General features: G+C 40.0%; 1 protein-coding gene across 1 annotated transcript in view; it reads left to right on the top strand.

The window, feature by feature from the left end:
- Window positions 1-23,760, top strand: part of ADCY1 (adenylate cyclase 1) — a 179,614-nt gene that overhangs the window by 70,995 nt on the left and 84,859 nt on the right. Inside the window, exons 4-5 of the mRNA XM_086468155.1 lie at window positions 7,912-8,023; window positions 23,588-23,715. Of these exons, the coding sequence (XP_086324281.1) occupies window positions 7,912-8,023; window positions 23,588-23,715 (240 nt within the window). The remainder of the gene's footprint in view (window positions 1-7,911; window positions 8,024-23,587; window positions 23,716-23,760) is intronic.

The raw sequence follows: 23,760 nt of genomic DNA on the forward strand, positions 1-23,760 counted from the left end.
AATTTTCCATTATGCTTGATCTTTGATTAAAAGAAAACAGCCCTACAGGTTCCTTTCTGAGGCAGCAAGTGCCATTAAAATATAATTCTTATTATAAGCTGTACTCTGATTAAACAAATGACCTAAGTGGAAATAAAAAACAGGACATACAAATCCTCCTTATTTTGCTGAGTATTTGTTTATACATGTGGCTTCATTGAAACCAGCAGGACTATTCAAGGCTACAAAGCACATGAATGAGTGCTGTTAAAAGTCAACATTTACCACCTACAAGCTCTTAAATCTCTTGTGTAACTTGGCAGGATTTCTCCTTCTGAACCCCCATAGAGTGACATAAAAAAAGGTTGCTCCATCAATACTCGCAGCTGGGAAGCAGCTTAAATCTCTTAAACCAAGCTACAGGCTTTCCATGCTTGGTTTTAGCAGGTTCATGCAGTGCTGCGGGAGGGCTGCAGTCACCGGGCAGGTGCTGGCTATGCCTGCCTGCAGGGATCACGGGGGAGAAAACAGGAATAGAGAAGGTCCTGGAGGGATGACTCAGGCCTCATCAACACAGAAGTGCTCCAGATAGTCAAGGAGTATGAGATAATGATGTATGTTACTTGCATGCCTGTGCTGAACCAGCTCAACTGCTTGTTTGTGACAGATGAGAGAAATGGCTGTTTATGCTTTCTTTCCTGAAGTTGCTCACTGCAGCGTTGCTTTGTTTTTATTAAGAATTTCTATACCAGAAGCAGTTAGAAATAGCTGTTTGCGAATTAAATCAAATACTTCAGGTAACATTAAAAAAAGTCCTTAGGAAATCTTCATTAAAAATTAGAATTGCAGAATTGTAGAATGGTCTGGGTTGGAAGGGACCTTGAAGATCATCTAGTTCCAAACCCCCTGCCATGGGCAGGGAGACCTTCCACCAGACCAGGTTGCTCGAAGCCCCATCCAACCTTGCCTTGAACACTGCCAGGGAGGGGGCAGCCACAGCTTCTCTGGGCAACCTGGTCCAGTGCCTCACCACCCTCACAGTGAAGAACTTATATCTAATCTAAATCTCCCCTCTTTCAGTTTGAAACCCTTACCCCTCATCCTATCACTGTCCTCCCTGGTAAAGAGTCCCTCCCCACCTTTCCTGTAGCCCTCTTTAAGCACTGGAAGGCTGCCCTAAGGTCTCCCTGGAGCCTTCTCTTCTCCAGGCTGAATAACCTCAACTGTTTTAGCCTGTCCTCACAGGGGAGGTGCTCCAGCCCTCTGATCATCTTCGTGGCCTCCTCTGGCCTGCTCGAGCAGATCAATGTCTTTTTTTATGCTAGGGGCCCCAGAGCTGGCCATAGCACTGCAGATAGGGTTTCACCAAAGCAGAGCAGAGGGGGAGAACCACCTCCCTTGACCTGCTGGCCATGCTGCTCTTGACGTAGACCAGGATGTGATTTGCTTTCTGGGCTGCGAGCGCCCTTTGCTGGCTCATGTTCAGTTTTTCATCCACCAGCACCCCCAAGTCCTTCTCTGCAGGGCTGCTCTCCATCCACTCATTGCCCAGCCTGTATCTGTGCTTGGGATTGCCCCGACCCAGGCGCAGGACCTTGCACTTGGCCCTGTTAAACTTCATAAGATTGGCCTGGGCCCACCTCTCCAGCCTGTCCATGTCCCTCTGGATGCCCTCCCTTCCCTCCAGTGTGTTGACCACACCACACAGCTTGGTGTCATTGGCAAACTTGCTGAGGGTGCACTCAATCCTACTGTCTGTGTGATTAAATTAGGAGGGAAATAAATGGTCAAAAGAAAAACAGTGCCCTTCAATGCTTTCAAATCTGTATTTACACAGTAAGATAGAGATATCTATTACATCTGCTTTGTTGCAGTAATCTGTGAGGTTTACAGTCTTATACTATATTTATGTGAATATCAGAGTTTAAGCATGTTGTCTGTGTGTGGAGTGTTTAGCAGGAACTGTTCATCAGTGATTGCACCTGCAATCACTATATACTGTAACTGTTTTTTCAAACTTTTTTGAAAAAGTTATATTTTCAGAAAGCTAGGTACATTTCATTAAAAAAGGAGGAAGTATTCTGAGATCAGAGGGAAAGATGCAGTGCATAGGATTTGTAACAGGAAAAGTTCTGTAGCAAACTAAACTCCTGTGAAGAAATTTATTTGCAAATTCAGTTGTCCTGGTTTGGCTGGGGCAGAATCACAGCCCAGCCATGTTAGGCAGGACATTAGCAGTTGTAAGTCAGCCAGGGCAGCTGACCTGAGTTAGCTACAGGTGTAGCCCATACCATAATGTCATGGTCACTATAAAGGGGGAAGAGGGTGCCTGTGGGGTTCTTTATGAGGTTCCTCCTGCTCGTGTTTCTCCTGAGGACTGTTCTCTGGTTGAGTGTGATGACTGGATATTCATTTGGCTGAGTTTAACTCTGTGTATTTCTGTTAGTGGTGGTGGTATTTCATTAAATCTGTTTCACTTCTACCCACGGGTCTGCTCTCATTTTTCCTGATTCCCCTCCCTGGCTGGTGAGGGGTTATTGGGTGATAGAGTGACTGTTAACAGTTTAGCCCCGGGTACAGGCTAAACATTAGATATTGGTGATTTTTGCAGTTGCAAATAACTTCTTGAGATTATGTATTTTTCAAAATGTTTTGGATATAATTGTGAAATCATTTAGTATTACTGGTAACTGAATCCATTTATTTATAAAATACTATTAATGAAAAAAATTGTGTAGCTTTCTATCAAAAATAAACTAATTTTTCTATCAAATATAGAAAACTGACTATGTAAATGTTAGAAAGACAGGTTGTGTTTTCGGTGAGGAGTATTTAAGCTACACTAACAATCAATACATTTAAAAAAAACCCAAGTAGTTTTAAGCTTATTTTATTAGATGAGAGTAAGACTGGTCAAAAGTTTCAGAAAATAGCTACAGAAAAGCTAGAGTCAAAACTGGGTTTTAGGGGGGTGCTGCAAGACGAAAGGCAATAGTAACTCAGGCACAGCCATACCCACAAGCAGTTGTTAGGTATGAGCAGAAGGCATTCTAGGAGTGATGGGGGTTTATAAATCATGGAAGAGGTAACCATAGCTGTTACCTTGAGAGAGAAAACCAGTGACAAACATGTGTCTTGCCTATCAAATAAAGCTGTTGGAAGGAAAGATTTGGAACTAGTCTCCTTCTGCTGCTGTCTTGTGCTTTGGGAATGCTCTGTGTATGTTCCTCTCCTTTTTTGTAAGTGAGCAGGCAAACCTCTAACCCTGGATACCACTGCTGCTGCAAAACAATGGCATCACCCAGGCTCTAAAATCAAGAGCAGAAGTTTGACAAAGCTCTGCTCAATAATTGATTATTTTTCCCCCTAGGATTTAATTAGAATATTGACATGCTGTTGTAACTTATGACGCTAATAATTTGTCTGTCTAAAAGCCAAAGTGATTTAAGATTTTAGCACATTAGCCAAACTTCCTGATCCTGTGAACTTGCTGGTAAAAAATCCTGGTATGACTGAAAACTACAGGCCGAATGCTAACTGTCTCAAAGAGTCTAGGATTGCAGAGGTTTTGGTTAAGCATACAAGCAAAGAGAATGATAGCTTCTTGCAGTCCCTTTGCTCAGTTGTGGGACAGAGGAATAAGAGCATTGCTGAGCCCCTAGGCAGTGAGGCAGCACCATGGTTAGCACTGTGATAACTGCTTCGACCTTCCTAACCATCCCATTTACATTGCTTGTCATGGAGAGCAGTGCTTGAATCCTGTGCAAGCCATGCTGTTGAACAAACAGAAGTAGCCTTTGTCCTTTGTTTTCACTTGCTTTCCCCTTTCCTTTCTCATCTTTCTTTAATAGCTGCAGTTTAATTGAGATTGGGTTTTTCTTGATTTTTTCACCAGTGTCCCAATGGTATTGTTAAGATTTCGCTGGAATTAAAGCAGGGAGAGTCATATCCCTGAATGCTAGTTAAGAGAAACAATTGTTAATGGGTAACTTCTCACTTTTTCTCTCTCTATATGCTAATATATATATTTTTTTAAATAAAATTACTTGGCAACCACTGTGAAGTGTCCCTATGTATACCATACCATTATGAGGAATTTTCCATGCATAAATAAGGTAGCCCTAGTTTACTCTAGTTTAATCCTCTCTGAGGATGTGAACCTCCATGGCAGTTAGCAATTATGTTACAGTGAACCAAGGCTACATTGCTCTTGAGTGTGTGCATCTACAGGAGTGATTAATGTGCCTTGACATTGACGTCACTCCTGTAGTTGCTTTGTCTTAACTTTTTCAAGTATATCGATTGTAGACGTGGCCTGTACTTAAGACCCCCATTATTTTTGTGTGAATAATATATCCAAATTGGAGGAAAGGGAATTTTGGTGTTAATTTGTGTTCTGGTGAGAAATAGGTGGGACTTGGACTTTGAAAATATTTGAAAATACGATTTGGTCTTCAGGATACTTTAGGCATATCACTGGAATTCTGGCACTGTATATCTTATAATTTCTCTCTTATGATATTAATGGCCATAGCAAGAATTGTAATATCTTTTCTGTTCTCACTCGCTGTGGCAGATTTTGCCACGTCCTGATAAAGGCCTTCTGTGTCCTTTATGTTCCAAAACGCGAAGCAGGACATAACATGGGGGGGGGAAGTTTATTGCATCATGTGGGTGGTTTGAGTCCATAGTCAAAACCCTGTGTTATAGACCAAGATGCTGTCCTAGTTTGTTTTAGACATTGTACAATAAAGAGTGTTGGTGCTGCCCCACAATCCTTGTAGTCCAAGTAGCAAGGCAAGACATAACAGATGGACATAGAGGGATGAAGTAGTGAGAGAGATAACATTGGTAAGTATACTAGCTAAGCGAAAATAAACTGGCTAATGAGTTTCAGTGCTATTTTTAGAATATCAGCGCTCCATGTGTGTGAGGGGGGTCACTGTCCCCAGGGCTGCCAGCTCAGAGTGGTGACAGGTCATGGAAGCAGTAGGCTCACAGTCCCAGTTGCACTTCACATGTGCAAAGCCCCTGCTCATCCACTGTCTGTTCCCTGCTCCCTGCTGTAACTGCTGAAAAATCAGATTTGAGCATTTGTGTTTCACCCTGCTTTCAAAAGAAATGCAGCAGCTGCTGTGGTTCTGACATTTCACGGTGGTAGAAATAAGCAGGATTACTCTTAAAGAAAAAAAAAAAAAAAGACAGGGTGTGTACTCACAATGTTGCCCCATCTGTGCTATGGCCAGACTTGGGAGTTATGCTTTGAACATTGTAAGAATATTGTATTAAAGGAGTTACAAATCTTGTGAGGGAAAAAAAAAGGCAGTTAGAGATTTTTTTAAAAAACTCTTATGCCAAGAAAGTGTAACAGTAATCATATTACCTAGCCTATTCCGTTAGCTTTAAAGATTATCTACGTGCAGTTAACTGCGGTATGAAACAGTTCACAGTCATAACTGAACTATAACTGTGTCTCAGCACACAATATTTACATATTTCACCAAAATTTGCAATTAGAGGTTCAGTTATGTATTGTGGATACTTTTATGGAATGCATTTTTTTGTCTGATCACCGGTGTTTTGAATCAAATGCTGAGGGCTAAGCATTTTTTCAGTGTTTGAAGGATTAGCAAGGATCCCATATTGACTTATTAATGTAGTTGTATATAAAATAGCTTTCCTGACTGAATAATTATGTGTGTATGTATTTCCTGTGCTCTGTGCTTAACTATTTGAGAAGTTTTGGTGTAAGTGTACATGTCAGCAGGGTAGTTGTTGCTCTGTTAGTTGTTCATGGTCTCCACAGGCATTGGTTTCTGGTTTGTGTGTAGATGTATGTTCTTCCTTGTTAAAAACTTTGGTAAGCAGATAATATTGCCTTAAAGGCCTAAAACCCATCCCAAATGCTAATTTTTATCAAGTGGATGTTGGTGCTGTGGGAGATTCTACTGTTACTGTAAAAAAAAAAAATAAAAAAAAAAACCCACAAACAAAAAACCCACAAACAAAAAAAACCCACAATCAAAATGTGGAATGTGCAAAGGATGAGATGTAAAATGGCAGAGAGGCTAGCAGAAGCTGCTGTTAAAAAATAGCATCTACACTCCCCCTCCATACTAACAGTATCTAATTAAAACCTGGAAACTACATGACATATTGGATTGCAACAACTGTAGTTGTTTTTTATCTGTATCTTTTTCGACTGTATGAATCTGATGTGAATTTGGGTCATAATGCAAACTGTATGAAAGACTTTGATGCATATTTAAGTACATTTGAAAATCTTTAAGAAATTTAGGAGGATGATTTGATATTAACTGATGAATTTCCAGAAAGACCAATCTAGGGCTATCAAAGAACAAGGATGTCAATCCAGAATTAAGAGAATAAGTAGATCTCAATGGGCAAATATGCAGAGCGCTTTGCTTGTGTTATTGCACTCTGTTAATGCCTTTTACCTTACCACCTTACCCATCACATTCAAGTTGGTTCATATTCAAGATAAGAGACATGAATCAGTAAAAGTACCTAAATGCTGAATGTTTTAAGAAGCCCTTTTGTTGTGTTTGAACAGCATAGGAATGGAGTAACTGTTTTGTTATTTGTTTTTTTTCTCTGAACTGGGGCCATCTTGAACCATGTTCTTATAAAGCATGCTCAGAGAAGAGAGTGGGGAGACTGCCCCATGGATTAACATGACAACATAGGGGGTTTGTTTGTAGATTAAAGCTGTTGAACTTCAGATGAATTGGTTTTGTGCTGGGATACATTACCTAACCTTGTGGACAAGGGATTTTAGCAACTGGATTAAATGAAATTACGGAGACAGCGTCTGAGTCAGCAGTTGTACTTGTTCTTTTTTTTGTAGCTTCTTGGGAGAGTTCGGACTTGGTAATGGTGAATGGGAAACAGTAGACTTGTTAGTCCTGCTTTTCTAGCATCTGCTATTTTATCTATAGAGTGAAGGTTTGTTGAGGGGGAGGGGAGTATGTAATGCTTAACTTAACTTACAGTTTGCAAACTGTTTTACACTATGTCAAGTATAACTAGGCCATGTAGCATGGGACTATTTGTTAGCATTTTCATAAATAAAGACTTGTTTGACATTTATAATCTGGGTGTGGAAGATAAATGCATTAAGTTCCTGCAGTAGGCTCTGGGCCTCTGCCAACAGTTGAAGAAATCTAAGTAATGAAAAGGATCATAGCTCCATATTCTCTTGAGTTTCAGGCTCCACACAAGAATTTTTATGCTATCACAGTAGTATCTGTGCTTCTTTCGACTATCTCTGTTTGTCATCACAGATGGGTAGGCATTGTTAAGGCAGATTAAACTGTTGAACATTAAAATCTTGCTAACATTGATGGAAGCCTGACACTTTCCTGAGCCACACAGCATGGTACAGGGAAGCCTGGCCTGACCCTGTGGATGCTAGCTCCTCCTAGGGAGCAGTAAGATCACATCACATCACAGAGCTCCTGTACACAAGTTATTAACTCCTGTCTTTCAGTAGTTACTAAACCTCATGCATGGTTTAGCAATCTGGCTGTGGAACTCTGAGAGAAAAAAACTGTCTTTGAAACCATTTGAGTTGAGAAGATCACAGCTGTAAAGAGGAGAATCAGTTGTTCTCTGTCCTCCTGGAGTGCTCATGGGGGAACCTACTGAATGAGGTGGTTTGCTGTATATACACTAGATAGGTATATAGGCATTGGAAGTGTCCCAGAGTTCTCTACAACAGTTGACAGCACCAGACTGATGCCTATTTGTCTGATTCTTTACCATTTTTGTTCCAACTAGCACTTTATTGCTAGCGTTTCAGGGCTTGTTTGATTTTGTGCTTTGGATCACATTCATGCTGTAAAAGAGGATAACAAGAATGTGAAGATGTCTTCTATACTGATTTCTCTGTGTCTTTTTCCCTCTTTACAGCATTTTGTTTGCTGACATTGTGGGGTTCACTAGTTTGGCATCCCAGTGTACTGCCCAAGAGCTGGTGAAGCTGCTGAATGAGCTTTTTGGCAAATTTGATGAATTAGCTACAGTAAGTACAACACTCTTATTTCATTTTAATTTAAATTCTCTTCTGAAAAATTATGTATGAGTTACACATGTTAGAAATCTCGAATAGACTGATTTAGCCCTGTGTGTATGAATTTCCAAAGCTTCCACTTTTTATTAATATTCTGGAGAGAAAGCAGTCTATTTTAATTGTTTAGGAAAGAAGCTTAAGTTGCTATTTTTAAATATACTTCCCACTCCTTTGAGGCAGTCAGTGTTCATTGGTTTTGTTTGCACAAGACAGAGAAAATATTTCAATATTTACATTTCTATCCTGCATGGAAAAAAAACAGGATAATGGAAAATATGAAGGTTGGCAGTATGGCATAAAGCTACTTTCTGTGATAATAAGCTAGAGAGCAAAATCAGTTCTTCACAGAGCACTCCTTGTCCCAGAAATGATGGTAGCTTTTCAGAGAGGCTATTGTAGGCAAAATGGGATCCGTATCATAACTGATCCTTATGTTTTGGTCAGTGCATTTACATTGTGCCAGATTCCACAAGAAAAAGAAAATGAGAGAAATGTTCCTTGCCTGTAACTCTTAGCAGTCTAATGGTACCACAAGCATTTGCAAGAAATGAGAGGAATGGATGTGCCTAAAGAAGTCGTACGTCTTGTTTCAAATTACATTTTAACAGTATGCTGAAAATGTGCTTTTTCCTTGAACAAAGCAAAAATTAATCAAATCCATCTTGTTTGCCGGCCATGTCCTTAGAGCCTTCATTGCTGAGAAGTATCACCTCCACATAAGTTATGCTCCTCCAGTATCTAGTTATCTTGTCTTCAGACTCTGTGCATCACCCTAGAGAACAAATTTCTTCAAGTCCCCAATATAAACAATTTTTTCAGTCCAGACTCACTTCTCCTTGAAGTAGTCATCCACATGAGAGATCTGAAGCCTGTGGATGCTTTGCATCTGTGGCTCCCTGTTGATAAACAGCTCTCAAAGAGTCCAAGGAGAAAGAAATCTTCTGCTGCACAAGATGCCTATTCTTAGTTAAATGGGTTATTGTTTGATCACATGGTATATCCAGATTTGTGCTATTTCCTGATTCTCAAGTCAAAACAGAGAGGAACTCTTCCCTTTTTTTCAAGAAAAACAGAAGATTAACTTAGATGCTGAGTAGACATGCAATGGAGGTGTGTGTGTTTTGGTATGAATTTGTAACACACTCACAAGCCTTTGTGTAACCAGTTCATTACTAGAACTACTGGCAGTGCCTCATAGAAAGCACAGGTCCCCAGCCCAGAGTACTTTATAGATGTATACCTTAGAAATAAAAGGAACTGCCATGTAGGTGATCATTGGCCAGAGCTTAAATGTCTTTAAAAGTTCAAATAGTGTCCTTGCTTTAATTTCATGACTGAATTTAATCTTCCACATGTCAACCAGCCATCTAGTAAGCTCTTTTAAATAATATATAAATATATCTCTTATGCTATGATTTGTGGAGTCTTCATAGCCATGAAACACAAGGCAATGTAATAACATGGGAATACTGTAACATAAGATGAGACCGCACATGTGCACCCACTTGCACGTGCCTATGACGTGTGACATGGCACTGAAGCCAGGGAGGTGGCTGCTGTCCCGTGCTTGTTCCCATAGCGGTAGCAAGGCACAGCCACCTGGAGCAGGCAGGGATACCTGAAGCCAGGGTACCAGGCAAAAGCCCACTTTTAAGGCAGATGCCAACTTTTAATGTGAGGTCTGTTGTTTGTCAGGGAAGAAGTAGATCAGAGATAGCAGAGGAGCTAAAAATCCTTAGTTTTCTGTTCAGCCTGCATGCATTCATTTTTCAAATTTGAAAATAAATCTCATGGTTTCTTCCAGCTATGTGAGGAAGATTTGTTATTTACTTGTCCTTCTAGTTCAGACTACTTCATCAGCGTGTGATTAAGGACAACATATGAGCTTGCCTTGGTGCCTCCTGATGTGGTAAAGGGAGACTTGTTATTTTACTCCTGCAGTCAGATGAAATGTTCTGGGAAGTGTAATTCTTCAGAAGGTTTCTGAAGTTAAAACAACTTCTAGATATTCATTATTGTGTCAGAACAGAGGACCGGGCTGATATTAAAACAGTGCTGTGCTTTAGTGTGTGGAATGATGGAGGAAACTACAGGGACTTCAAAGAAAAATGTAGTGGTGATAGGTATGTTCACTGTGACTACTAAAGTGTGGTCTGTGAGTGTGCATACTGTGTGCTGCTGCTGCTTATGAATCAGTATTAGCTGGAAGGTGCAGTTTATGACAACCCTTGTCATAACAATTGTCCTGTCTTAAAACTGTAACACTAAAAAAAAAAATCCCTGTCACCACTGTGGGAAGTGTAGTAAGTATAAGGCAGCATATATTTACTGTGAGTCTCCTGAAGAGTCTCAACATTTTGGCACATTGACACATTGTAGGAACACTGAGTCTGCATTTTGGCAGTACAACTCTGAAGCTGACCAGAACCAGGTGCTTCAGACAAAGATAAAAAATTATTGTTGAGAAATCTGGGACATTTTAATGCTAAACTTTGTCTTTCTGACATTTAGAAGCTGGTTTATGCTTTTTAGCATTAGATTTTTCTTTCTTTCTATTTGCTGTTTGTTTGAATATTTTTTTTTTTAAGGGAAATAGTTTTGCTCTTTTTGAAATGCTACGCCTTTTTTTTTAAATCACAGCAGCTTCAAATGTAGTTACAGCTTGTGACAGGGAGTTCTGAAGGCAAACCTCAGGTTTCAATTTATTTTCATTCCGTTCCTTTGAAAGTTTGTTTGTGCATTCTGTTCATAAAGAGGGAAGAAAATTCCTGATCTTACTCCCGACTAGAAATGATTTGTACTTTTATCACATCCTTCTTTTTTTATTCACCTCTAGAGAAAATACGTTTTTCAAACACTTATGTCGTACAGGTTTTTTTACCTTGTAAATCACTGAGTCTTTGAACTCTGTTAGGAGAAGAGGTGTTCAGAATACAGTACTTAAAATGATGGCATGTTTTCTGTTTTCACAGTAGCGCTGTTTGGTTTCTCAAAGAAACAGTCTTAGGTAGTCATATTTTGTGGAGGATTTTGTGGTCCCCTTAACTTTTGAGTCTATGGGCCAGCTTCAGCCACTTTGAAGAAAGGAAAGTACGTCTCAAAAATAAAGCTAAACAGAAATGAGTGATGGTATCGTTATCCTTGCGGGAGTGTGACTTCATCCTAGAGAGACATCAGAGGATCCACATGGAGAGGCACTGTTATGGATGCCTCAGTATTCGTTGGTATGTCTGGTTGCTGAAGTACTTGTAATGCCACAGTCTTTAGACACCTTGATTGTCTATAAGCATTTTGGGTAAGTTTGCTCTTGCAGAGGTTCTGTTGGGACTGTATACAACACCTTCCTGAACGTGTGCGGTTAGTTCAGTTTCTTATAAGACCTATGAATAGTTCAAATAAAGAATGATTTTGCATTAACTTCTGTTGGATTTTATCTGCTGTTCAGGCTCAGTTTACTTAGTTCAGACGATCACTTCTGAAGTTTCTCAGTTTCCTTCAGTTTTGGTTAAGCAAGAGTAGCTTTGTGCAGTCTCAGATTTTGCCCTAGTGATAGTCATCCTGCATTACATATTGTCAGTGAATGCTTTAAACCACTGATCTCTGCATGAGGTCTTGCAATTAACCTTCATCACTACAGCTAGCTTCCAGTTTGTCATTCTTCAGCCTACTTGCGAGAGGGACAAATTTTAATGAGATAGTCATTTGCATCGTGTTGGTTTTATGTTTCCAAGGAATTCTTGGACACATGACACTTGGGCTGAGTGCCTCGTTACTTTAATACACTCTGTATTTTGGGGCATTTTCTCTTCATGCTTTATCTGTGGTATGGATTTACTGTGAATGAGGGACATTCTCAAGGCTGCAGTTACTCAAGTAGTGTCACATGGAGTTGCACATGTCCCTACTCGGGTACTGCCATGGTCACAGCTCCACTGTCTTGTGATATGGTTCAGCTATAGGCAAAATATTTTAACTGTAGTGAGTCTTTGTAATAGAAAAGAGGAGGTATTTCTCCAGCATCCTACACTGTAATGAAACAGGTTTGCTTTTTAGAGAACTTTTGATCATCTTTAATTCGATAGATTTTTCTCACATACTTCCTGCATCTAATATATGTGAAGAATTAATTACTTGTGTTTACAGGTTCAATTATTTCCCTTTCAACTGCCTTTTGGACTTTTAAGACTTTCCGTTTACATGTGGATTAGGATAGATGTTTAGGGTCCTTTAAAAGGACGTCGCTAGAACAGGATTCTGATATTCTGAACAAAAGCGCTTACTTGTTCGTGCCACTTTTGGCATCTCATCTATTAGCCAGACTGATACACGGCGCTCCCTTGTTCTTTCCATTTGCGGTTATGTATACCCTCAGGCTTTGTCAGTATTTGTAGGTTGAGTCTATTTTTATTTCTTAATTTAGTGTCCTTTCCTGATTACCTTCTTAGCTTTTAATAATTTTTACTTTACAAATTTCGATGTTACTGAAGTGGCTTTTTTACCTGTTCAGCCTCAAAGATACTGAACTTGACAACATTGCTTCTGAGCCTTAGGCAAAAAGTCAGTAAGTAATATTGATTGGCTTCTGTGTCATTTTTTTTAACTGTGACAAGAACAGTCAGTTATTTGCTTGTGCTTTGGACTAGCTACTCCTAGTGTCAATCAGTTTAAGAAACTGAATCTATTGAATCTACAGAATGCTTTTATTTTATATGAAGATAATTATGTATTTTAAAATATAAAATGGAGAAAGTTCTGTGGGTTGGTTAAGGTGGGAAAGTTAGTGCTGGAAAACATAGATATAAACGTACAGCGCGTAATCCTTCTTCATGGAAATTGCTAAGTGTGCACTATGGGGGCATATTTACAAAGTCTCATTTTAAAGACACTTGTCTCTCCAGGTTCCCTGGATAGTCAGTGCAGACACAGGATCCCACTGAGGCAGATCATGCATGTGAGCTTGAGGCCAGGTCCAAACAGCCATGTGGAGAGGTCTCCTAGAGAGACCTAAGGAAGTAAGCCTTAAGTTAAAGTGGTCTTAATGAATATGCCTGCAACTCTATAAGATCAGGGGCTAATGAGATGTGTGTGGTATGAATCTGAAGTAAGTGTCTGTGGGACAATTTTCTGGGGAGGAAGATAATGTCACGCATTTTAAGTGTTGTAGGAACATATAAATGGGCAGATACCACAGAGGTTAGGTCTTGCCTAACCTCCTTTGTGGTACTTTTTAGGTAAGAGGATACGCCAGTTCTGTCATGATTCATGTCATGATTTGTATGCTTACGGTAAATTACCAAATTCTTCCTGAGTTTGTATTCAGCACATCTGAGGTTTGTGCCTTTGTATAGGACTGTGTTGGGTTATACAGATGCTTGCAGCCTGGGCATTTGTACTGAAATTAATTGTTTGACTCCTTGTGCAGTTAGCATAGAAAACAGTATTTCTGGAGCTCAGTGTGTCATCCAAGGGGGGGTGTCTAATTGCACTCCAGAAGTGCCTGTTCCACTTCATTGCTGTAGAGGCCATTTGACTGATAACTTGGGTGCTTGTTTTAGCTGTCTATTGTCCTCTGCATATACAGTCCTACATGGAGTCCTTTGCCTGTGCACAGATCTTATGTGGGGCATAGCAGTGCATCAGGGCAGCAGCTGCCAGGACTTCTCAGCCGGGGGTGGACCACGCCTTTGGTGAAGGGTCTGGAGAACAGGTCTTACGAGGAACAGCTGAGGACTCTGGTGTTGCTTAGTCTGGAGAAGAGGAGGCTGAGGGGAGACCTTACTGATCTCTACAACTGTCTGAAAGGAGGTTGTAGTGAGATGGGGGTCGGTCTCTTCTCCCAAGTAACAAGTGATAGGACAAGAGGAAATGGCCTCAAGTTGTTTCAGGGGAGGTTTAGGTTGGATATTAGGAAAAATTTCTTTACCGAAAGAGTGGTCAAACACTGGAACAGGCTGCCCAGGGAAGTGGTGGACTCACCATAGCTGGAGGTGTTCAAAAAACATGTAGATATGTTACTTCTGGACATGGTTTAGTGGGCATGGTGGTATTAGGTCAACGGTTGGACTTGATGATCTCAGAGGTCTGTTCCAACCTAATGATTCTATGCTTCCTGCTCTGGAGTCCAGAAGCGCTATCCTCAGAGCAGTCAGCTTTGCTTTTCTCAAGCCAGACTTTTTGTCTTCTTGAAGTCAATGGAAATCTTTCTGGAAACTTTATAGCCACCTGTGTGCAATATCTTGCTAGTTCTTCTCATGCCATCATTTTTCAATAATTCTGCCAAGAGGAGGGGAATGGAGGTCTTTAAGATTTCCCATGCTCTTTTGTTCTGAACATGACTGAATTTCGTACTCTTGTAGGTGCACAGATATCACAGTTTTTAAAAATCCTCTCTATTGTGCTGTTTGCAGAAGAATCTTGAAAAATATTCATTTCCTGAAATTTAGAGCTTAGTTTTTCAACATTTTATAGCATATTTGTTTTAGGTTTGTTTCTCTTGTGATATTCCTCTTCATAAAAAGACAGCATCTTAAAGGATGCTTCATGAAAGCTGGGAAGGAGGTAAGCATCCATATCAGTCGCAATGATTGTGTAAAACATTCTTGTCTGGTGGGATGACCATGGTTGGACTCCAGGTACCCACCAAGCTGCTCTGTCACTCACTTCCTCAGCAGGATGGGGTGGGGACAAAATAAGGTGGAAAAATCCTCATGGCTCAAGATAAAGGCAATTTAATAAAGCAAAAGCAAAGGCCACACATGGACGCAAAGAGAGACAAGATTTATTCTCTACTTCCCATCAGCAGGTGATGTCCAGACACTTTCCAGGAAGTAGGGCTTCAGTATGCAAAGCGATTGCTCTGGAAGATAAACATCCTAATAGCAAATGCTTCGCCTCCTCCTACTTTCTCTTAGCTTTTATTGCTGAGCAGACATCATATAGTCTGGAATATCCCTTTGGTCAGTTTAGGTCAGTTGTCCTGGCTATGTCCTCTCCCAAGACCTTGCCCACCCCCAGCCTAATGGGTGAGGGGGGAATGTTGGAGAGACAGCCTTGATGCAGAAACACTGGTGTGTTACCAACACAAATACACAGCACAGCATGATGAGGACTGCTATGGGGAAAATTAACTCCATCACAGACAGACCAAATATATCTGGTTAAAATCCTTTTTCATTTCCAAGTAAAATTAGCATAGATGACTGTTAAATAGGTTCTCACTTTCCAGGCCTAAAAACATTTAACCTTCTAGTTTTGTAAAACTTACTCTCCATGTGGTGTGAGGAAGGAATTTATTACGTGAATGGGAATGCAGAGAAGAGGTAGACCAAGAACTGGTATTTATTGCAGGTCAGAATATATAATTGGCAATAAAATTAAAGGAAAGTGTTTGAAGCAAAATGTCTTCCTTTTTATAGCTATCCTGAATAATTATACATTTGTTCATGCATGACATGGCTCCCATGATGGCAGATAATTTGTCGTGACTTCACAAAGTATATTCCTAAATTACAAGCTTACATATGCTTGTCTGGAGATGGCCAGCTTTCATCAATCAGAACCTACCAAGCCATTTTCTGTGGTGCTTCCTATACTGCAACCAGATTTGTTTTCCATTCCTGCTACTGCCACTCTGCAGAAGCTCTCCTCATTAGTCTGTACTAACTGACATGAGTATGTCTCTACCCTGCTAAATGGACCTCTATGGAGTATTGCAGTTAGCTCATTCTCAAGGTGTTTTTATGCTGGGACAAGCAGGTGTGCAAGAACTAGTGTAAGTTGGTAAAGTTACTATTTGCAGGAATTATTCCATTAAAAGGTTATCAAAACAGTTGTTTCAATTTTTAAAACCACAGCTCAAAACCTGAGCGGAAAGAAATGTTAAAATGTATATGCAGTATTTGACAGGATTCAATGAAATTTCCTAATGGGCTGGGCAGCTTTCAGATGTGTATTATCACTATTGGCACACTGCAATGTAATGGAGCTGGTGGTAATTTCCATGTTGCTTCATTACACTCAGGATTTGACTGTAAAATTTATCTGATAAGCTGGGTTCAGTAATCTCTCGCATGTTGTGGCCCACATTCAGCATAGTCATTAAAATAGGTTTAGATACTACACAGGGAAACCACGTTGGTAAATGTTTTTACTTTACTGAAGAAAAAGTAAAATGATAAGTCATGTTACTGTTTGTCATTAATGTTTGTCATTAATGAAAGTTGCAGATAGCATGAGTAAACTCTGCACCCAGCTCTTGGGTCCCCAGCACAAGGCAATTATGGACTTGCTCAAGTGGGTCCAGAGGAGGCCATGAAGATGCTCAGGGAGCTGGAGCACCTCCCTGTGAGGGCAGGCTGAGAGGGCTTGTCCTGGAGAAGAGAAGGCTTCAGTGAGACCTTAGAGCAGCCTTCCAGTGCTTAAGGAGGGCTGCAGGAAAGGTGAGGAGGGACTCTTGATTAGGGAGGGTAGGGATAGGATGAGGGGTAATGATTTCAAACAGAGAGGAGAGATTTAGGTTAGATATAAAGAAGATGTTCTTCACCATGATGGTGGCGAGGCACTGGCACAGGTTGCCCAGAGAAGCTGTGGCTGCCCCCTCCCTGGCAGTGTTCAAGGCCAGGTTGGATGGGGGAGCCACCATGGCAGGGGGATTTGGAACTAGATGGTCTTTAAGGTCCCTTCCAACACAAACCATGTTGTGATTCTGTGATTTTCACAGATTTAGCAGTTAGAAGTTAGCCTAAGTAGATTCCATTTTCACTAGCACAGAAAGAGGGCCCTTTCAAAGAGGATTCAAAGTGAGGTTCTAAGGAGAATTTTGCATGTGAATCTAAAACTGTGTCCTCATCTTTTTCTGCATCTAGATGCATCTTCTGTGAATACTACTGAAGTCCAAGAGACTGTCACTGGGTTGTCCTTCCTGTGGAATGTTTTTCCTTTTGTTTTTGTCTAAAGCTTTTTGGTGGACCAACAGTTATACAGCTGAGGGGATAAAATAGAAAGTTCTTTTATATTTTGTTTAATTTTATAAAGAAATTAAACATAGTAGGAAAGTGTAAATATCAAAAATGTAAACTGCTGTCTTACAAAGAATCTCTCCCTCTCACCATGCACTGAAAAATTAGTAACTTGATATGGTATTGCTTAGTTGCACTGTACAGCCTTTGAACTCAGTCCTCTTCACTGCCTTTTCTTCTATGACCCTGATGGAGGGTAGCTTTCCTTCCCCTTTTCCTTAACAACAGAACATCATACTATGACTCTTCCAAAGGCCCTTGGAGCAGTAAGGTGTTTGCTATACCTCTGTGTAGAGGAAGGAGTGGACTAGTAATGCCAGGAACAGGTATAAGCACCGAGATATCTTCTACCAGTCTGTTCATATCTGTTGAAAGAGAGGGCTTAAAACTGGTGTCTGGTCCATAACTGTCAAGCTGAGTTACATTAGTTACTATATCGGTAGTCCAGAGGATGTATATTAGAATTTGAATATTAAAATTTGCATTTCTTGCATATGTTGTGTGTGTATATATGCAAGAGGGTATAGGTAAATTTGCAGAACTGTGTGCCTGTACGTGTTGTACATGCACATATATATGGATGGATACATAAATTTATACAGCACAGTAGCTGAAATAGATGTTTTTTCCCCTTCTGTTCCAATATAATGGATAAATTAAATGAAATTGAGTAGAGACATCATTCCAGTTTATAGAGGATGTAGTGGAAAATGCTGTTCTTTCTGCAAGTCTCTTTTGTGTCTCTATACACATCTGTAATATAGATAAATTTATGTTAACTTCTAGAGTGATTAAAGGTTTCTAATCCACTTTTCTATTAAGATTATTAGCACTTTGTCATAAAGTGCTCTAAATGTTAAATGTGCTGCGCATGCTGGATACATTGAAAATAAGCTGTAGTGGTAACAGTGTTGAATCCTATCTTCTCCTCTCAAGACCTCTTTGGAAGCAGAATGAAGTTCAAGGGTTCTGAGAAGAGATAAATAAGGAATGCATTTCATTGCTATTTTACATTTTGGGGGACTTTTAGGGGTGCTTTGTATTCTTTTTTTTCCCCCAATAGTAATTTTATACTGTAATAACTAAGAAAGGGCTGTAACTGTGTTGTGGTTAGCCTGTATTATTGAATTATGGCTTGGATGCCTGAGGTTTAGAAGGACAGCTGGTATATATTAGTGTAGTTCCCCTGAAACCCATGATGCCATGCTGATTAATTCAAACTGAAAATTTAGTCCTCGTTGCCTACCTGTTACAAACAGTTCTGCTCTGAGCACAGCAGGCTGCTCAAAGCAAGCTGTTGAAGTGGGGCTTTCTATAAGAAAATGACTGATAAGCCAAGAAGGAAGGAAAATGAGGAAAAATACAAAGGGAAATAAAACACAAGTGCTTCTGTGATGGGTCCTCAGGGTCATTGTTATTCCTTTTGGCTCATGGAACATCTGTAAGGCAGGGTGAACGTGTCCCTCTGTGGCACTGCGTGGCCTTAGTGACAAGGCTCCTGACAGCAGTGGCAGGGCCAGGAGAGTGCTGTGTATTCCTTCTGCAGCCCTTGTAGTTCACCACTATCCCACCAGAATTAATTCTACTCTCAGTGAAAACTGAGCCATCAGAGATTTGCATTTTAGTGGTTTCCCTCTACTCAAGACTTCTCTTTAATATGGGAAGAAAGGATGGAGTTAACTGTTCGATTTTTTTTTTTTTTTTTTTTCATGGAGCAGGGCAATGGGATTTTTTTTCCCCCACAGATTCAAACAGTTTCAGGCAGCGAATGGACGGGGATGGCATGAAGGGGTTTTGAGCTCAAGACCTCCTCCTTTTTACCCCAGCACTTAAGTTGCTGAACCTGGACGTGTTTGGCTTGGTTTTCTCTTTTTTTTTTTTTTTTTTTTTTTTTTAAGACTCTGACTTTGCAATCACTAAGCATCATAGGTCATGAACAAACTCCTGTTCACATTTTTTTAGGCTAAACAAAACTAAATGTTATGACTGCTCATGTCCAAGAGCATTCTAGGAGAGTGTAAAGCTGGTAGGGTTGGAGTTAAGAGAAATGGGAATCATGCTTATGCATCTTTTTGTAGGCCTTATTAATCCCTTCTCTTACTCTGCACAGCATAACTAAATACAAACTAGCTGAATATGGCAAAGAATCTTTTTCATGTACCTTAGCTGATGCAGTTTTTTATTAGTAGGAATGGCAAAAATGTGTCTTTCTAATTTATGGATAAAGAAAATCCCTCCTCCTCATAGAATGTGATTCTAGGAGGGTAGGACAGTAAACGTCTGAAGAGCACACCTACAAATCAGATTACTAGCAGGCTTCCAGAAAAACAAATGGATGCATGTAATAAGCATAAAGTATATTGTAATTAAGTCACACAGGGTCAGACTCATCCTTGGTGTAATTCCACTGCAGTTAGTGGACTTATGAGAGGGAGAAGTTCAATGTTTAGCTTTTTAAATCTTGTTTTTAAAAATTGTAGTCTCTCTGACCTTCTTTTTTTTCTCACTTTGATAGGTACTCACATAGCATGATGATGCAATGAGTCTGCAGAAATACATAGATCGTTCCAGTGACAGAAGGCAGAGCAGGGACTCTTTTCTGCATCTGCCATCTCTAAAACAAAGGCTTTAAAGAGGCTCTTCTCCTACCAGACAGTGTTAAAAGAAACAAAAATAATGTACTGAGCATCCCTGATTTTGGATCTGTTCATATAACACTTACTTGGATAGCATGTTTAAAACCAAACCGAAGAAAACAATAACAAACCCAAAAATCTCCAAGAACCCAGCAGCAACGATAAAGATTGTTGCAATCTGACATCTGAGAAAGATCCTCCTTTAAAAGACTTTGCACTTATCCAATACAGTCTCTCTGTTCAAGAGAACACCTAGCTTATGTGTTCTGCTGGGAGAGGTCTTGAAAGCTCCTTAAACTTTGTTATTTCCTAGAGACAAACTTTTTTGATATTTTTTTATGAACTGTAAATTCTTTTCCCTTTACTTCTTATTAAAAACCACCCTTATCCTGAGTATACAAAACTGCATTTGACTAGTATAGTACAGGAACATGGAGTTAATGGTTCAAATTTCTAGTTTTGCAGTCTAAGTTGGCAGAACTCACTCTTTCTGCAAAATGCATTCAGATAAAGAACTACAACAACAACAAAAAAACAGTTGTTTGAAATAGGAACCCTCCCTCTCCCCGTTCTACCTCATGGATAGGTGGACTGAACTGCTTTATAAAGTGCTTGTCTGAAAGTGTAAAGAGAGCTCTTAGCAACTTAGAAGGATCCTCTGCTTTCCAAGCTGGGCTTCTACTTCACACTGCCAAACACTGGCACTGACAGTTGTGCCAGAGGGAATCCTGCAGATCCCCCAGGAAACATCTCAGGTGGCAAGCTGCTTTCTAGCTTGGCAGTGCTAGCCATCTCTGGGGCTTTTCTCATGTACATCAAACCAAATTATCAGCTGTTTCTAAACAGGCATTGCTTTTATCAACTGTGACTAGAATTTGTAACTCACTTGAACGCCTCACTTGAATTCATCACTGTCACAAATGAAAAATATTGCTGAGTCGAGGGCTTCTTCTGTGGAAGCTGGTGAGGAAACAACACAAGGAGAGGGAAGGGTTTTGTTTTCTTAGTTTGCATATCAATCCTTAAAAAGATTGCTCTTTGCAAAGCTGCACTGTGTCTCCTTCCTGGAAGGCTGCCTCACATGTTGTGAAATAGAAAACAAACATTTTTTTTCCTAGAGATTACTGTATATTCATTGATCATTAGAACTAAGGACAGTGACAGTAACATATGATGAGGGACAGAGTGGTGGTTTCAAAAACAGCAAGGGATTTAGCCATATGACTTTGTCAAAATTAGTTTCTCTCCAGAAAATGATGCAGTCCTTATTTTACAGAATCACAGAATGGTAGGGGTTGGGAGGGACCTCTGGAGATGTGTAGTCCAACCCCCCTGCGAAAGCAGTGTCATCTACAGCAGGTCATACAGGACGGCATCCAGGCGGGTTTTGAATATCTCCAGAGCAGGAGACTCCACAGCCTCTCTGGGCAGCCTGTTCCAGTGCTCTGCCACCCTCAATGTAAAGAAGTTCTTCCTCATGTTCAGGTGGAAAATTTTCTTTTATTTTTCACCTGCACAAGAAATAAACTGCCTTGGAAAAGTGGTAATGGATCAAGCTCTGTTCTGTTTGTTTTGTTTGTTGGGTTGTTTTTTTTTTTCCTTTCTTAAACTATCTACCAGGCTGCTAAACTGTGCTGTGCCAGTCCAACAGCAGTGTTGTGTATTCTGGTATAAAATGTGCTCTGGAGCACAGTAAGCTCTCAAAAAAACCAAGTCATTAGAAGTGAGTATTTTGGAGGTAGACACTGAATAGGAGAGAACACCGATCAATGAACACTTACATATTGTCCATCCCAGATTACTGGCTTTTCTGAATAACTTTTGTCTAGGTCAGATAGTCATCACTAGGCCACAAATCCTGCATACCAAATTTGAAGATGGAAAGGGCTTTATAGAGGGTTATAAGGTGTGGGCCAAAACTGGATTTATTTTGGTAAGTAGGTTCCAGCTTTAACTGCTGAGTACCCTCTAGTGCTTCAAGATTTGCCCACAATTTTTAAAAAATGGCTTATTTTGGCAGTATAATTTAGTGGTTTCTGTTAAAGAACCCTTGAGTTGGAAGCCTTGTTTTGTGTCAGGAGAGATTTTGAGGCCTGCATATTACTTTATGTGCATCAATAATTATTTTTCTTATGTAATACCATTTAGCCAAGGATCTCAAAATACCCAATTAAAAGTCTAAGTAAAATTGGTGTGGCATTTTGTGGCTATAGGCTGTGGGAATACTCTAAGACCCTGGTGACAATGCTTCTAGTATAATTATGCTGGCATTCATTAAAACATATATTAGCAATCATAATTAGTGGTATATTTAAAATCCTGCTGTGCAGCAGAAGAAATGTTAAGTAGTCACTCTTAGAAAAGCCTTTTCTGCTAGTTAAACATACTCAAAAAGATAGCTGTCGTCTTTGATTCAAGATCTGAACTGACTGTTTGCTTAACCTATAAAAAGTAGTAGACAACCAATTTTCCCAAAAAGTGTTGGCATGCCTTCTTCCATGCCTAAACAGAGGTAATTCTTATTTTGTAATATTTGTTCAATACTCGGAAACATTTACAAAGATGACAGGCGTGGGAATGCCTGCAGCTAGATTAGTGTGTAATAACAAGCCCTGAATGCTGGAGCATGACGTATCAGAGAGAAAGGGCTTGCTGGAGACATAACCATCGCGTCTGAACTGGACTATGGGTAATGATGTGGAGAGCGTGATCAACTCAGGAAGGCTTTGATTCTTGTAGGCAGGAGACTGGATGAGAATATGTGCCTGTATGAGAAGCTGAACCAGTATGATTAGGTCATTTTTTTTCCAGAAATTTTAAATTCCACCACCATCGCCTTCACTTTTCTTTTTCCCTTTCTGTGCCCCTGAAATCAGGTCTATATAGCACACTGCCGGGGGAGGAATCAGATTTTTCTTAATCCTCTGTCATCGTATTCACAGTGGCTAACTTTGCGTGGCACTTACCAGCATAGTCCCAGCTGTGGAAGTTAGATTCATTTAATCAGTTATTTACTTTTCTGTGCCATACTCTACATGGGTAAAGTTGCCGTAGTCTAGCAGCAAGGGATACCATCATCTTTTCATGTCTCCTCATTTTTTATTAAAGGCACTGCTTTGTTAAAGGCATTTTGTTATGTGTGCTCTGTTTGGAAACTAACTTTCTACTCAGACCAATGTAGCGGTCATCACATGTCAGCATTGTTTTTTTGAAATGGGAGGGATTTAGCCAGATCTCTTTGCGGAAATTAAACTGTATGCAAATAGGAGAGAAATTCAATGGTAATGCAAACTGACTGTATCTTCTGATCTCCAATTATGTCATATTTACACTGATCAAGCTGTATTGTAAATTATGATTTATGAATTGGACATGCACAAATGTGTATACCTTTGCAGATAAATATATCATCTTTACTGGTAAGCTGGAAGTGGATTTGAAACAAAAACTTCTCCAAATACAAACATTTGATATTCAGTAGTGGTTTGGATTCAGTCCTTTGGTTTGGATTCATACAGAAATGAAGTCTAATTGCAAATCTTGAATGCGTACTGACCTAATGTGAGGTCAAGGGAATGATACTTATTCAGAAGTATAGTTTTAAGTGGCGTTAACCCATGTGTGTTGAGCAGTGCAGAGCTGATCTCCAGTATATATGTGTGTATTTATAAATAAATAAGTGTGTGTGTGTGTGTGTGAGCTGTTCTGTATAGGGAACCCAGATTTTGTGCAGATGTAGATTACTTCATTGGCCACAAAAGGATTCCCTGAATGATTGCGTAGTATTGGAGAAGATGTTATCCTGTAAATATTGGAATAATTATATGAATAGTAAAAGTTTTCCCATCCTTTTTTTGTTAAAGGAAAACCACTGCAGAAGAATAAAAATCCTAGGGGACTGTTACTACTGTGTATCAGGACTGACTCAGCCCAAAACAGATCATGCCCATTGCTGTGTTGAAATGGGACTGGATATGATTGACACCATCACGTAAGTACTGTGCATGGGGACCCAGACTGGAGTGCTACAGCTTCC

Source organism: Leptosomus discolor, chromosome 7 (assembly GCF_034619465.1).
Source record: "Leptosomus discolor isolate bLepDis1 chromosome 7, bLepDis1.hap2, whole genome shotgun sequence".
In the NCBI taxonomy this organism is placed as follows: Eukaryota; Metazoa; Chordata; class Aves; order Leptosomiformes; family Leptosomidae; genus Leptosomus; species Leptosomus discolor.